The sequence below is a fragment of the Kogia breviceps genome, chromosome 3, assembly GCF_026419965.1.
Source record: "Kogia breviceps isolate mKogBre1 chromosome 3, mKogBre1 haplotype 1, whole genome shotgun sequence".
NCBI classification, from domain to species: domain Eukaryota; kingdom Metazoa; phylum Chordata; class Mammalia; order Artiodactyla; family Physeteridae; genus Kogia; species Kogia breviceps.
In genome coordinates, this window is record NC_081312.1 from 178,595,896 (window position 1) to 178,612,814 (window position 16,919).

At 39.7% G+C, this 16,919-nt stretch overlaps 1 protein-coding gene across 1 annotated transcript in view; it reads left to right on the forward strand.

Moving 5' to 3' along the window:
• MYO3A (myosin IIIA) overlaps positions 1–16,919 on the forward strand; it is a 177,708-nt gene that overhangs the window by 130,582 nt on the left and 30,207 nt on the right. Inside the window, exons 26-30 of the mRNA XM_067030447.1 lie at positions 1,956–2,161; positions 8,417–8,528; positions 11,593–11,755; positions 13,358–13,481; positions 15,623–16,535. Coding sequence (XP_066886548.1) covers positions 1,956–2,161; positions 8,417–8,528; positions 11,593–11,755; positions 13,358–13,481; positions 15,623–16,535 — 1,518 coding nt within the window. The remainder of the gene's footprint in view (positions 1–1,955; positions 2,162–8,416; positions 8,529–11,592; positions 11,756–13,357; positions 13,482–15,622; positions 16,536–16,919) is intronic.

The window sequence follows — 16,919 nt, forward strand, 5'->3', positions numbered from 1 at the left end:
ATGCCAAGGAAGTGAGTCACTGTTTCCTTAGCATAGGACCAAGGTGACCTTTCTTCCTTGGACAAGGTAGGAGAAAGATAGGAAAGAAAAGCAGCACTTCATTCTCTCTGTGCCCTGGAGAACAAACTCTAGATAACCCTGCCTTCATTACTGGTTCCAGTTCTTGTTTATCTCTTCTGATAAAATCATACTAACCAGCCAATGAAAATGAATAAAATACCACCTAAAATTTAGAAATTTATTAATATCATGTAATGTGGGAGAAGGGGAGGAAATGGGGTTAAATTTACTACGTGTTCAGTGAATAAATCCAGTTCCCTAACAGATTCATGAACTACTTTTAAAAATAACTGGGTAGCTTTATTAAATATTTCTCAAGTCCTAAGCTCGTAGCAGACAGTGTGTGCTTAACATCTTTGAGTAGCACCTAGCGCATTTACATGCTTAATATCTTGTTTGCGGCTGGTACATCCACCTTACCGCAGGCTGCAGCACAGCTGAAGGACTGACAGTATTTACAGCCAGATTATTTTTGTCTTTAAGTGAGTCGTCCAAGCCCATTATGGTACCACTGTTGTTGACATCCAACAGTGTGTGTGTGTGTGTGTGTGTGTCTGTGTGTGTGTGTGTGTGTGTGTGTGTGTGTCTGTGTGTCTGTGTGTGTGTGTGTGTGTCTGTGTGTGTCTGTGTGTCTGTGTGTGTGTGTGTGTGTGTGTGTGTGTGTGTGTGTGTTCGAGCTGTGCATTCATAAAGTCATTTTACACCCCAGGCTGCGATGAAAAGGGATAGAAGTACCTTTAGTATGTACCATATGTACCATATTTTAAGTTACGTTTCATTCTGCAGAGGAGGATGAACATGATATAATACTCTGCCTTGGTCCCTGTGAAGCACCAATGCCTAAGTTGCAGGGAGCTCTTGCTCAGCATACCCACAGACACAGCTATCACCTTGCTGTCTCTAGCGTCTGGCAGATGTTTGCAATGATGACTCACAGGTAAATGTCATGGAAAGGGCCCCGAAGTGGCAGAGACCCCAGCTCTTTGAAGAAGCTCACAGCTGAGTGTCGGTGCCCAAGAGGAAGCTGTGCAAACCCAGTGCTTTGTCAGTTGCCCAATTCCAGGATTTGCTTTGCACTGGCTTTGTAACCCAGGCTTTATACTTCCATCAGTAAAGGAGGTTCAGCCATCAACAGCTGTCTGTGTTCATACACTCATCACCTCGCCAACAGCTGTAATCCCAGTCTTTGACATACTGGTTTGCTGGGATTCCATTTTAGTTGAACCATGATCATCCTGCTGTGTTATACTTGGTTGTCCGGCGATTGGCTGCTGTTTTAATAAGGTATTGCTGCAGAAGACGGTTTTCATATCTATGTGATTAAAATATTTCTAAAGTAAGAAAATCATCAAACTGGAGCAGATTAGAGTACTTAAGTGGATTTGCTTATCTTTATAACTGTGTCTTACATAGTAAAATGCATTAACTTCTCAGTCCTTATTCTAAACTAGGAGATGATACTGAGAGGGGTTAAAGGGTTTACTTTCGTACTTTCTACCAAAAAAGAACTAGACAAGGAAATTAATAGTATAAGGAGGGAACCAGATTGTGTGCTAAATATTGTAATTTGGCCAGTTTCCATGAGAGGATATAATTACTTCCAAACAAGCTATATCAAAAATAATTTTGTCTATTAATTAAAGTTGCCTTAAGAATTCACAGGCAGCCTTTTAATAGCCAAGTTCCTAGTTATTGCCTCTACCTTTTTATGAGTAAGTATGTATTTTTAAAAATATACTATAAGGAAAATATTTATTAACACATATATCCCTCATTGTGAATTACTGTGTAACTCTCAGTTTTCAGATTTTATTCTTATAATTAAAAGAAAGACCTGCGAGCTCGTAAGTTTCTGAATGCTACGCTGGGAATTTTATTTTTGTTGCATATTACAGTATTCTCTGATGGATTTGTTATCTAAAATGGTGGTCGGCCAGCCTCACTTTGTCCGCTGCATCAAACCAAACAATGAACGTCAGGCAAGAAAATACGACAAAGAGAAAGTCCTGCTCCAGCTTCGCTACACAGGCATTCTGGAAACAGCAAGAATTCGAAGGCTGGGATACTCACATCGGATACTTTTTGCCAACTTTATAAAGCGGTATGTGGACTTCTTTTTAGTTTCCATGTACAGTAAAAATTCTTGAGAAGAATGATAGGAGACAGAAAGAGAATCACTCAGGGGTTCTAGAAAGGAGGCATTTTGATCATGAAAATGATTCTGTGTCGAAAGAGAAGGTAACTCTTAACTGGGGCTGGAAATTTCTCTTGTCAGCTGAGAGACCCAGGTCAGAGACAGGATGACAGAGGGGCCTGAGAGTCTGTTCTGAGGAGCTGGTTTTCATCTTTGCTTAGCCGCTTGCTGTGTGACCGTGGGCCGGTACCAGTGACTGCCAATGAGGGGAGATTTTGACCCTCGGAAAACATGTTAATGTGTGGAGACATTTTCGGTTGTCACAACTGATGGGAGGGTAGGGTGCTGATGGCATCTAGTGTGTGGAGACCAGAGATGCTGCTAAACGTCCGAAAATGCACAGGACAACCTCCCCGCCCCCAACAATGAATTACCCAGCCTAAGATATTAACAGTATCAAGGCTGAGAAACCCTGGCCTCCAGGAAACCTCATTTTTTTCCTCATGACTGCCTGATAGAGTTGTTGTGAGGACTGAGTGAGATGGTCTCTGGAGGGGATTTAGAAGACATACGGAAGCAGTTAGGTTTTAGGAGCCCTTCTCAATGTTCGAGATGAATGTAAAATGAATTAAGTTATGTATTAAATGTATATGATCGAGTAACTCACTAGTGGTGCTGTAGAGGCTCAATATCTTATATATTTAATGTTTGAAATGCCCATGTTTCTGATATTTATCAATTCGCTGATTCCTCTTAGCCGTTAAACTTGAAGTTTCAATTTTCAAAAGTGAAGTCTATTACAAGTTTCAGGTAAAGCCTAGCATTTGAGGAAGTCTCCATAGGTAACATTCTCTGCCTTTTTTAAAGCGTGTACAAAGTAATATTAAGAATAAAACAAAGTTTTGCGATGGCACAATGAACTGTACAGTCACAAAATCCCCCGCAAACCATTGTCTTGTCTGTGTCAAACATTCTTTTACTTGGGGTAACCAAGACCCTTTCTAAAAGAACTGAGAATTCTAATTCTTTTTGAAAATTTTCATATTTTCAGCAATTCCTGGTAATTTTTGATTTTTTTCTTTAGAGACCTAGGAAAGGAAAGAGAGGTATTCATTTGAACTGCCTTGATAGAAAGAAAACGCTACCACATTTTCATGACAGAGAGCAAAATTACATAAATACAGTGACTTTCATATTGGCAACTCTTCTATAGTAGTTTAAGACAGGCTTAAAAACGTCAAGGTTTAGAGTTCAGAAGTACAGCCAACATTTAATCATTGACTTTACTTCTCACAGAGCAGACCCAATTTTATATTCAAAACTTAAGAAATAAAAAATACTGGAATTTCTTATTGGCCAGTAGGTAAATCCTCCATTCTGTACATGAAAGCAGGTAACCCAAACATTCTTGAGTTTCAAATTTCAAATGAAAATTTGACCTTATTATTATACTTTTCATTTTTTAGGAGAAGAGTTCATCTTTAACTTGCTTAACTATCAATATAGGTAACGTTAATATAATCTTAATATAAGTACCCTTAAATTTCAGTGACTGTTTTTTATATACAAGGCACTGTGCTAAGTACTGTGGAAGACACTGAGGTTTAAAGCTTGCTTGATCCTCAAGAGTTAACAATCGCATTAGAATTCTCAGAGCTGCAGACACAGAGGTTAGTGAACACTGCAGGTTCATAAATACCAGGATCCAAAGGGGTGGTACGTGGTGTAAGAGTTCAGGGAAGAGAAAGATGGTCTCCAAGAAGGCTGATGAGAGAGAATATCAAGAAAGAGTGCTAAACAGGGATCTGATGGTGGGCATAGTTTATGGAGAAGACAGGAAGGGGCTTTCTTGGTGTACAGGCTGGTGTTCCAAAAACTAGAGGGACTTGGATTAGACTGGCTGAGCAGGATGTGTTACTGACGTGACAGACATTATAAAGATGGGGTCAGATGGGAAAACAGATCAGGTAAAGTTATGAAGAGAGAGCCTTAAATGCTAGACTAAACTAGTAGTTTCAAAACTATCTATGATTTTACAATATGGCCCATAGAAGAGATGAGCTTATTTTCTTGATGATGTTGTACTTGAAAGTAACTTACTTGGAAGGTCAGAGGTGAGAATAAATTTTAAAATATGCTTCCGAGTCCCATGCTGTTATAGAATAGCAAATTACTACATGATAAATGGAGAGGGGAAAAAACTAAGTTTATGGAGAACATGTGAATAACTATTCTGAATCTAGGAAGCTCCAGAAATAAAAGGCTAAGCCTTTTCTCTGCCACTAATTTGAAAACTGTCATCCGAATTGGCATAGACTCTTAAGAAGGCAGGACAATTTGCAAGGGCCCTGTGGAGGTGTAAATAGGACTAAATAACCCTCCTCTGTCTGGCTTAGCCTTTGACTAACCCTCCTTGTAAGATGCAAAATTCATCAGACCCTTTGTCTATTCTGTTGTCGATAAACTCTTCTGTTTTGTGACAAAGAAATAATCCTAAAGGAAGACACATAACATGAACTTACTTTGCACAAGATACTGGGTTTTCACTGTAGTTATTTCAAATGAACCCTTATACTAAGAAGCCACTGAAGTTGGCTCTATTTTCCCACCAGGCACCTATACACAATGAGTTGGCTGTCAGAGCTCTAAAACAAACAGAACTTAGAGAAGGAAGTAGTGTAGTGAAGGAGGTAAGTACACATGCTTTGAAATCAGAAAACCCAGGTTTGAATCCCAATTCTACCACTTACTAAATGTGTGACTTTGTTCAGCGTTACTTGAGTAATGTTCGATCTTCAATCTTTCCATCTGCAAATAAGGATGATGAGAGTAGTATCAATATCTATTTTATAGGTGGTTATAAACATTAAATGAAGTAATATGTATGAAGTTTGTAGATGGAGCCAAACGTTGACAATACATATCAGCTATAATTATTTTCATTATTATTTTTGCCTCAGCCTCAAACTCCCCAAATAACTTAACTACCTACCGTGCTGTGGTCTAAAGTACCGCAACGTACACCATGAAGCAAACCCATTAAAAGCAAAGCAGAGTTGGTATGTTGGATTTAAAACAAGAGGCCCAACAAAGCACAGGTCTGGGGCTTTTTCCTCCCTAAGTTCATGTGGTGCGCCTAGGTGTTTATTTCCACAGCCAGTCCCAGAGACAGTCTGTGAGTCACTCAACAAGCATTTAATTGCACACCCACTATGTTCCAGTCCTTGGACAAAAGATTAACTCAGATCTTAACCCAAAGATTCATAAAAGAACCTTTGACGTTAAGAAACTCACAGTCCAGATTAGTTGTGGGACAGGGATCTGATTATCTACGTTATCATACGATGTAACATAAACTCCAGGAGGCCGGGGTGTTGGTCTGCCATGTTCACTGCTGCGTCCCCAGCACTTAGGAGGGTGCCTGGCACATGCTAGGTGTTCAATAAGTATTTGTTACACGAATGAAAAAGAGTGGATATTTTTACTAGAAGTGTGCAGGTCTGGGCGCATGAAGTAGAGCTGGTGGGAGTGAGGAGAAAAGGGGGAGACTTCTTAGATTATAGTAGAAATTCAGAGAAGGCAGATAATCCTAAAAGTAATATATAAATACGTACTATATATATTAGAACATCAACATGTATTCATTTTTCAATCTTTTGATATAGGCTTATTTTTTTCTTTGAATAAAGTCCACTAATCAGAGTTTATTGACTCTTTCTTACATAAACTATTCATAATCCCTTATGTATGATTTCCATTCATATTTCTTGAGGTGAAGCAAGAAGTTAAAGATAACTCCTGAAACAATCACGGGGCTAAATATTTTTCTTTTTTTTTTTCTTTCTTTGCGGTACGCGGGCCTCCCACTGTTGCAGCCTCTCCCGTTGCGGAGCACAGGCTCCGGACGCGCAGGCTCAGCGGCCACGGCTCACGGGCCCAGCCGCTCCGCGGCACGTGGGATCCTCCCAGACCTGGGCACGAACCCGCGTCCCCTGCATCGGCAGGCGGGCTCTCAACCACTGCGCCACCAGGGAAGCCCTGAGGCTAAACATTTCTTGATTCTTATGATTCTGCTCCAACTTCTGTAATGGCTTCATCCACATTTAATGCCATAGTTTATTAGAATAAGTACTTCTTTAGAAGGTCTGACCAAAGCATTTGATGCACTTTTCGAGGAACAGCCCTCTGGCTTGCCTCGCTCACGTTTCATCAGTTTATCTGATACTTATTTGAATAACTGCTCAGCAGGTGAATAAACAGGTTTGGCAGCCAACACCACTCCCCTGGTGGGAGCAGACGCGCCCAGCCGCACTGGGCAGAGCTGCTGCCCAGGCACCCCAAGTGTGCGGTGCGATCACCCGGTGTGTCTTACACAGGGAAATAGGGGAGAGTTAGTCCAGTGTCTGTTCACTGAAGATTTGTTAAAGAGCGTTTCTAGAATATCGCAAGAGCAGGTCTTCTTTGAGGGAACAAGCAGTGAGAATGGAAGGACACGCAGGCATAGAGGACGACACATCCAAAAGCGTCGAGCCGTGAGCAGACGTGGCCCCTTGGCATAACCGTGAATAGCTTTCATGACTGGAGCTCAAGATGTCCGTGGAAAATGGCCAAGGGTGAGGCTAGCAAGGCGGGCGGGGACACAGAGCAGGAGGGAGCGTGCAGACGCGTCATCTTGCGCGGCAACCAGTTTTCAAGCTGCCTTTCAGCAGGTGTGACCCCTGCGTTTCCCACATCATCACGCTTCCCGGCTCACGTATTCACGTGGCCTGCCCAGCCTTTGAAAGCACCTGCTTTTGCAATCCCAGCTTAGATCGTGGGAAATTCTCGGAGACTTTCAAGTCCGGAAAGGACTTGATCAGGGTTTCATTTTTATCAAGATAATTCAGACAGAGCTGTGGACATCGGCTAGCAAGCGGGGAGGAGGGTGCAAAGACGCACATAGCCAGTCGGGAGGTGGTTTAAGGTAAGCGTAGTAGGACTAGAGAAAAAGACAGGGATTTCAGAGAGACTTCTAAGCTTGTTGGGTACACCGAGTGAAGAATGGGAAAGAATCTGGTACGACACACAGATTTCTAGCTCTAGTACCTTAAGAAGGGGTGACATCATTCACCGAGATAAGAAAGAAAAGGTGATGGGTTTTGCTGAGTCTGGAGTGTCTGTGGGATAAGCAGGTGGGGATGTAGGGTAGGCAGTCAGAAGTAATGTGTTCCCAGTTTGTGGAAATAGGGCTGAGGATGTATCTATAGCAAGCATCACATACAGGGAACAGTCAGAGTCGTGCATGTAGACGAGACGCGTGGAGAGAGCTTAGAAAGAAACAAAACATTGTAGAGCCCTAGCATTTAAGCAGCAAGTCGAGGGGGCATGTCGAGGAGACTGAAAAGGAGGAGGAGAAACGGGGGGGGTGGGGGTCAGGGTGGGCTGGGAATCTCAGGGACACTCTCTCAAGACGGAGAGCTACAGAAGGAACACTTAGGATTAGGATGGAAAACAACCGTCTAAGACTTCAATCACTAAAAGACCATATGCGATTAAATAGGATCCCGGGGGCTGAGGAGCCGTGGGAAGTAGGGAAATGGAGACAGTCACGCTAAACCATCTCTGCTTGTCCACCAAGCCAGCGCGGGGTATGGAGTCATTTCAGAGCAGAGGCACACTCGGGGATTGTTTCGGGCTAAATGTGAGGAGGCAGGAGAGAGAAAGGGGACTGAAAATCTACAGAAGGAAAGAGGAGGAGGGACAGGCAGAGATGACATCTAGAGCACAGGCGGATGGGCAGTGAGTATCTCCTCCTCTCTCATTTCCCTCCTGCATTAAGCCCTTACTCACTTCCTTCCCTCAATTGTTGCTGTGATGTGGGAAGTTTGTGTAGAATTAAACTCCATCCAGTTTGAAGATCAGCTCCCAGTGTTTTTGTGAAGATGAAAAAAATGAATGAAATCTTTCCCTCTGCTTCTGCCACTGCGGTCCTTCTGCTTTTAGAGACCAGAGAAAGGTTGCTTTTTAAAAAATATCCAGTTCATTTTTTTTTGAACGACAGAGTTTTGTGCAGGATTTTAGTGTTGTGTTGAAAAGCATCACTGAAGTGAAAAACGATGCTCAAATTACACAAGCAGTCAGTCTGGGATTCAGTTTACTGCAGAGTTGTTCTGAGAAGCCCACCAGGCTCCTGAGACGTTGAACTTTTATGAAATACTAACCAGCCCTCTCTCCCGTTCAAAGGTACCACGTTCTCTGTTACAAGTGGTGTGAAGAACCTCCACTGAGCCCTGACACCTGTGCCACCATTTTGGAAAAAGCTGGTCTTGATAACTGGGCTCTTGGAAAAACGAAAGTAATGTTTTCATGTAATTTTCAAGAAAAAAGTTCATACTTATGGTGGATGTCCTGAGAATTAACATTTTACAATGATTGAAAATATCATGGCTTTTCATGTTATAGAATCTCTAGCTTGAAATAGGGGAAGAAAATTGATAAAGTCATAACCGTTTCCTTCTTCAGCAGAATTAAACACTTTGCTCTCGTAAAGGTTTCTTTTAAGAAGTTCAAGAGAAATATATCTTGAAAATCTATCCAAAGAAAGATGGAATGGATGAGTCTAGAAAACAGACTTTTATATTTTCTCTATTTTATCACCACCAAATATAGTCAAAAAGCTGTCGAGAATCATAATGATTTCAATAGGATTCTGTTTTTCTTTATTTTCCTAACTCTCACATCTGCTTTTGTTGTAAACTTGAAATTTATCCAGAGTGAAATGTTATTACTAGACTCACACTTAGAGGAGTTTGGATATTGGTGTGTTGATGTATCAGATTTGAGAGCCTGTGAGATCTTAGCTAATTTTAATCCCTTAAAGCAGCGGTCCCCAGCGTTTTTGGCACCAGGGACTGGTTTCGTGGAAGACAGTTTTTCCACGGATGGGGGGCGGGGGAGGACGGCTCAGGCGGTGACGCGAGCGACGGGAAGCGGTGGAGAGCAGCCAAGGAAGCCTCGCTCTTTCGCCCGCCCGCTGCTCACCTCCTGCTGTGCAGCCGGGCTCCTCCTGGGGGTCGGGGACCGCTGCCTTAAAGAATGAAGTACAGGGGAAGCTGTGACGAAGTGAGAGAGGGGCAGGGACATATACACGCTACCAAATGTAAAACAGACAGCTAGTGGGAAGCAGCCGCATAGCACAGGGAGATCAGCTCGGTGCTCTGTGACCACCTAGAGGGGTGGGATAGGGAGGGTGGGAGGGAGGGAGACGCAAGAGGGAAGAGATATGGGAACCTATGTATATGTATCACTGATTCACTTTGTTGTAAAGGAGAAACTAACACACTATTGTAAAGCAGTTACAGTCCAATAAAGATGTTAAAAATAAAAAGAATGAAGTACAGAATCATAACCTGTTTTGAATATGGAAGTAAGATAGGTGGCTTCTTGGAGAAAGGATGCATTTACTTCTCAGATATCCTCAGAGCATTACAAACAAGATGGGGATAAGGAGATAAACAGGACCAGGTCCTGGGAGTACACTAAATGTATCACTGGGCGAGGATGGAGAAGAAGAATCAAGCTAAGGCAAAGAAGTACTCAGATTGACCACTCGAGAGTAACTGCTATCAGCTATTCCATAGACGTAGACTGAAATGCCACACTTGCCAAGAAATTTATATTAGCTGTGCGAAGGGTGGGACAGAATTTTCATATGTTCAGATGAAAAGTTAGGCCTGTTAGTAATCTCTTTTCTATGTAGTAGCGTGTATATGTCACTTCCAATCTCCCAGTTTATGCCCACCCACCGATTTCCCCCTCTGTAACGATAAGTTTGTTTTCCACGTCTGTGACTCTATTTCTGTTTTGTAAATAAATTCGTTTGTACCATTTTTTTAGATTCCACATATAAACGATGTCATATGATATTTGTCTTTCTTATAACCGAGTCACTGTGCTGTGCAGCAGAAACTAACACAACATTGTAAATCAACTAGACTCCCATAAAAATTAATATAAAAAAAGAAAAGTTAGGCCTCTAACAGTTTAAGGACATTTTCAAAGTGTTTATCTTATACGGAGTGTCCTACATATTCAGTAATCTGTATTTACTTTAGTATTTAGTAAGGGGAATTCCTGAGCATTACAAAGATATGTTGTTTTATTCACCATTTTCTTTCAGATTCTCACAAAGATGAATTTTTGTCAGGCTGAAATCTCATGATTTATGGTCTGAAACACATGCCTAGCTTCAAATGGAGTTTTAACTTGTAAAAAGGCCCTTTGCAGTTCCAGTTTTGCATGATATTTAAGCAGCGTTTTAAAGCTATTTGTATTTTTCCACTTCACCTTTTCCCACTCATTAAGATGGATAAAAGTATTCAATATAAGAACATTCCTAATGCTGATGACCTTTTCAGATAGATTGAATTTTAAATGAATTGTCAGCAGTAGAAGAGACTAAATGTATTAGCATCTAGAGTCCTGTAAAAATTAAAACTAAATTCAGTCAAAACCTGTAATGCTAAACTGTTGGCCCTCGGTGCCAGGCTTCTACGTGCTGAGAGAATTCTACAGTCAGGGTTACCAGGTCTCATGACTCAGCTCTTAAATTTGAATTCAAGTGACTTCTTAGTGGATTCAATAAACTTTCTCTTTGAGGTGACTTTCATTAGTACATTTAGCCATTAAAAGAAAAAAACATACCTTCCTATTTCCTGGGAGTGGTTGAAAATTCTTAGTTGAGAACAGCTCCGAGCCTTCAGGCTCCCCTGTTGCTCCGATTCATTTTGATTTTAGAATCATCAAAAATCAGCCCTCCTATCTCCACAGTGGCTGCTGGGTCCGGTGAGAAAGTTGTTCATTCTGCATGGGACCCTCTCTCTGCCTTACGCTCTCCACTGACAACACTCTGAGCCCCTGAAGGACAGTGCCCCGGGTTTGTTCACCTTTGTGTCTCAGCAGATAAAGTACATAGAATAGGTCTCAGTAAACATTTGGTGAAGGAACTCCTGTAACTATGATCGTCCTCTCTCTTACAAATAGATTTGTAAGATTGTTAAGTTTGGTAAGTTTAATTATCTCTTCTTCCAAAAAGCATAAAAAATTAGCTTTGCCCAGAGTATCTGATGCTAAAACTTTGATAAAAGAGCTTGGTATCCTCCATTCATATTGGCCCATCCAACAAAACCTAGGTACCTGCTGCAAATAAACAGTATGATTGTTAACCCCTCTTTGAGAAGGAATATAGTTTTTCTTCAGTCATAAAAATCTATAATGTGATAGCAACATCCGAGCCAAAAGATAGTGATTTCCAAAATCGAAAAATGATAGAATATAATCTAGTTTTCAGAGCACAGCACATGACTGTTTCACACCTGCACGCCGTAGTTTTATTTGTGTTTTATTTTAATTCTTTTAAGGTGTTCCTTAAGTATTATCATGTGGAACAGTTAAATTTAATGCGAAAGGAAGCCATCGACAAGCTTATTTTGATTCAAGCCTGTGTCAGAGGATTCTTGGGTTCAAGAAGATACCAAAAAATACAGAAGAAACGGAAAGAGAGCGCTATAATAATACAGTCAGGTAATCACTCACACCATCTCACTGTGTAACAAAACATAATGCTGTGTTTAGATGTGTGCATGAAATCAAATCTTACTTACCTCCAATTCTTATGTAGCTTTCGTGTTTAATTCCAAACTCTGTTACCTTGATACTTTCTCTATGCTAAATCTGAATGATGGTTATAGTGACTGACACTTTTAATGTATGAATAAATGTTTTGTTTTAAAGAAAAGAATTTTTAAATTTTCTGTCACAATGAAACACAATTGACGTATTGTGCAAGATACAGCAAGTGACTGAGTTAATTGTAGATCTCAAGAATCATATTATTATAACCCATTGGACGATAACATTTTCCCTACTTTATTCCAAAGGTTACACTTGCCATAATTTTTGACAACTTAATGAAATCTCATTCTGCTAAAGGGCATCCATTTCTTTCTGTTAACTGTAGGGAAATAATATTTATAATCATATTTCACAAGTTTTTATTAAATGTATTAATAGACTTTGGATCTCACTTTCCATTTTTCTATAAAAAGCTAAATTTAGAACCCAGCATGGCTTAATACAATATCTTTCAAAACTTTTGACTAGATACCCATAACAAACAATGTATTTTACTCTGTACCCCAATACACACACATACTACAAGCACTGCATTCTGATACTTTTCTATTCTGGTTTATTCCATTTAATTTCTAGATCTTAGATTTGGCCCACTAAATCGATTTTATGATCCACTATTTATTTGCCAGCTACATTCTCAAGAACACTGATGTGGTGGGCAGAGTAGCTGACTGACATTCAAAAGATTCAGTTCAAGGTCCACTTCCAATCCGTCCGTCCGTAAGAGCTCATCATATCACCTTTTGGAATTTTAAGCCCTTCACTTCTCACTGGGACATCAGAAATGCAAACCCTGCAATTTGGGATTTAATTCTTTATCCACAATTCCAAACTTCATAAAACACTGAAAAAAGAGGTTTTTCATGATTCATTTGGAAGTGAAACATGACCTAATATTCACAGTCCTTTATTCATCCTGCTTGGTAAGAATTGTGTGTTTTTCTGGAGAAATATTCATGTGTTTGACTATGGAATGCTGACTTACCATGGGGAATTTTACAGAATATATGTTATTTGTTCCGAATTACTGTTCTAAAATTTTTTTAAAAAAAAGTTTAAGTCTGAATTCTGAAATATATCTGGCTCCAAGAATAATTGGCTGAAAGGTTCAAACCATATACTTAGATAATAGGGGTTTTCTCCCATGAATAGCTCAACATGGCAGAAATAAAAGAAACATAAGCATTAGCAGATTTTAAGCAAATGAGTGAGTACGTGTTGTCTTTTTCATCAACTTAGCTCATCTCTATCATTTTAGTTTCATCTCAATACTCCCCTTAATACAAAAGTTACTTTATTTTCTTGCTAAAGCTTATCGTCTGGAAGAGTCTTGTTAATGAGTCCCATGTTTTTTCAAACCTGTTCTATTTGGAGTCTTTAATTTCATTTTCCTCTTTGACACTGATGGTGAAAAGCCATTTGTTTCTACCCATTGAAGTAATGCTTTTTATTTATTATAATTAACACTGCTCTGGGCCTTATATGTTTCAGCTGCAAGAGGACATCTAGCCAGGAAACAAAGGAAAGAAATTGTTAACACGAAAAACACAGCAGTAAAAACCATTCAGACTCAAGATCAGGAATTTGACTACAAGAAAAACTTTGAAAATAAAAGGTAAAATAATATTCATTCTTATACCATCTTGACAGTATAGATTTTTCACATCTGGAAAGTCACAAAATAAAGTCCACAATGAACAAGATGTGGCACACGTATACAATGGAATATTACTCAGCCATAAAGAGGAATGAAATAATGCCATTCGCAGAGACGTGGCTAGACCTAGAGACTGTCATACAGAGTGAAGTAAGTCAGAAAGAAAAAAACAAGTATCATATAATATTGCTTATATGTGGAACCTAGAAAAATGGTACAGATGAACTTATTTGCAAAGCAGAAATAGAGACACAGATGTAGAGAGCAAACTTATGGATACCAAGGGGGGAAGGAAGGGTAGGATGAATTGGGAGAATGGGATTGATATATATATATATATATATATATATATATATATATATATATATACCCTACTATGTATGAAATAGATAACTAATGAGAACCTGCTGTATAGCACAGAGCACAGGGACCTCTACTCAGTGCTCTGTGGTGACCTAAATGAGAAGGAAATCCAAAAAACGGGGGATATATATATATATATATATATATATATATATGTATAGCTGATTCACTTTGCTGTACAGTAGAAACTAACATAACATTGTAAAGCAATTATATTCCAATAAAAATAAAAAAAATAAAAGTCCACAGTCTTTCTCATCCCTAACAAGGTTCCTAACAACGATGCATCAAATGTCAGTGACACCCCGTGGCCACTTTTGTGTTCTTTATCCTATTTGAGAGTTTGTTGGCATTTCACTCAGATGACCACACTTTCCTCCTCGAAGAAGATCTTATCTTCAAGTTAAGGAAATCATTCCAACTATCCTTTCAAAAGGGTATTAATAAAGGAACAACTGTGAAATTTTGGCCAGCGTATTACAAGATCATGAACCATAGCAGGGACACTGCTTTTCCTTGAATTTTGTAAGATATTTTCTGTGATCCGTAGACTTAGAGCTTATCAAAGTACAGCACGCCAGCCTAGTGAACATACCCTACTTACTGGTCTCAAATGTAGATATAGTTTCCACATCTCCTTACTGTGGTACTTTGTTTGGAAAAGGACATATCTTTTTTTTTTTTTAATTTCCTATTTAATCTTAATGTCTTGAAGCTGAAACAAATTTAACAGCCAGTGTTTTTTCACCATCGTATATAAAATTGCTAGTTTACAAGAGAACATGACACTTTAATAAAATGTAAAACTAAGTAACCAACATTTTTCATGTCTCTAAAAAGCAAAATGACTTCTTAAACAAAAGGCTACCAAGAGATTCAAAGTTTTCTGCTGAGTTACAATATGTTTTAATAATCTAGGGACTTGATGAACGTATTTTTAAATGTATGCTCGCACTAAGTGAACACCCAACATTATGTTTGTTTCTACATCACCTTCTAGCATTTTTTTTTTTTTTTGCGGTACACGGGCCTCTCACTATTGTGGCCTCTCCCGTTGCGGAGCACAGGCTCCGGACGCGCAGGCGCAGCGGCCATGGCTCACGGGCCCAGCCGCTCCGCGGCACGTGGGATCTTCACGGACCGGGGCACGAACCCGCGTCCCCTGCATCGGCAGGCGGACTCTCAACCACTGCACCGCCAGGGAAGCCCCTACCTTTTTATTATTTTAACTCTTCTCAAATCTTTCAGAATTGTGACAAATACTAACAAATGATGGCTATCAGAGAAAATTATGAAAGAGGAAAATGTGTTTTTTTCCTTGTCTTCTTAATGTAATAAATGTACTATAATCATCTTTTCCCACTACTCTGTATCCTCTGCTACTTTTGGAAGAAATACAATCCTGAATGAAGCAAAAAGGATAATTTCATGGAAAAGGGACATATCTTGAAGTTATTAAATTCCTAGGATTTTGACCTCAGTAAGTGAAATTATGCTAGGATATTTCTCACTCTAATTTGAAGCTAGTTTTCTCATTATTTGAGTAGCCATCACAGTTGTCACTAGAGAGGACATTTTGGGGAAATACTCAATTATTGTGACTTGATAAGTTTTTATTTTGAGCTTTTTTGTCCCTTTTGCTTTTCTCCCAACATAATGTAACATGTGCTATTGCCAAACAAGGTAATAAACTCTAGTTTAGTATCATATATTCCGATGCAATATATTTTACACAGGGAATCTTTTGTGAAGAAACAGACAGAGAATGCAGTCTCTACTAATGAAACAGTCATTCCAGCTCCAAATAATAAGGGGAGTACATCTGTAGTGAAGACTTCTACTTTCAAAGCTGAGGGGGAATCCACGAATGCTATGGAAAGTAACAACAGAGGATATCAGACCCCGAAAAAAATGAACAACGTGTATGAGGAAGAGGCTAAGCAAGAATTGTATCTGGTGGGGGACCCTTGGGCAGAAGTAAACACCAATAAGAAGTATATGAAAGACTTGGAAGAAAATAGTAAGATAAGGAAAATGGAAAAGGAGGACACTGTGGTCCAGAATTATTATCAGTGGTACACAGAGGAAAGGAATTTCGAAGACTCAAAAGCAGCATATCTAGAAAGGAAGGCCATATCAGAAAGGCCAAGCTACCCAGGACTTTGGTTAGCACAGGAGACCTCAGCTCCTAAGCACCCTTCTTTTAAAAAAACTTTAGAACCTAGTCTTAGCCAGAGGTCGGTTTGCCAAGATGCAAATAGCAAGGAAAAAGAAAAGAAGACGTCTGTGGTCACCCAGAATGCCCCAGTATGCGGCCATCAGAGGAACCCTGTGAGGCCTGGGACGGTCCAAGAGAGGCAAATCGATCTGGCAGTGCAAGCCCAGGAAAAAGAAGACAAAGCAGCGGTGTTCATTCAGAACAAATACAGGGGCTACAAGAGGGGGCAGCAGTTAAGGAAGGACAGGATGTCTTCTTTTAAAAATCAAAAAGTGGTTGCAACACCGACAGAAGTAGCAAGAAATACTCACACTCTGTATTCCCATCCCGCAAAATTTGAGGAATCCTATAACATCAGGATGAAGAGTGATAAAGACTCAAAAGCAATTGCAGAAAAAGAAGCGTGTGATTTGGCAATTTTTTCAAAACAGGTATGTAAACGAACAGATTTTTTTACTAGTACAGATCTCTGGGAGCTCCACAATAACCGAGTTAAACAGATAATTGATAACTGATATATTGTTTCATCTGTTTTTATGAGATTGCAAACCTTTTCAATAAAACATCTCAGGGACGGTGCTATTCGAATAGCCATAAATTTTGTAAACAAATTTCTATGATAAAAATAGTATAAAATATGATGTAAATCTTGTGTAGTAAGGAGACTAGTCATTGGTTTATACAGCCTACTAAAATGCTGGCATTTGACAATGCAAATTTCCATGTATCTGAGATCTTCCATTATAGCTGAAAAAAAAGTTTTCAAAATCCTCTAAAGTCTATGCTTTCTGTACCCCAAATTTTGAGAATACATA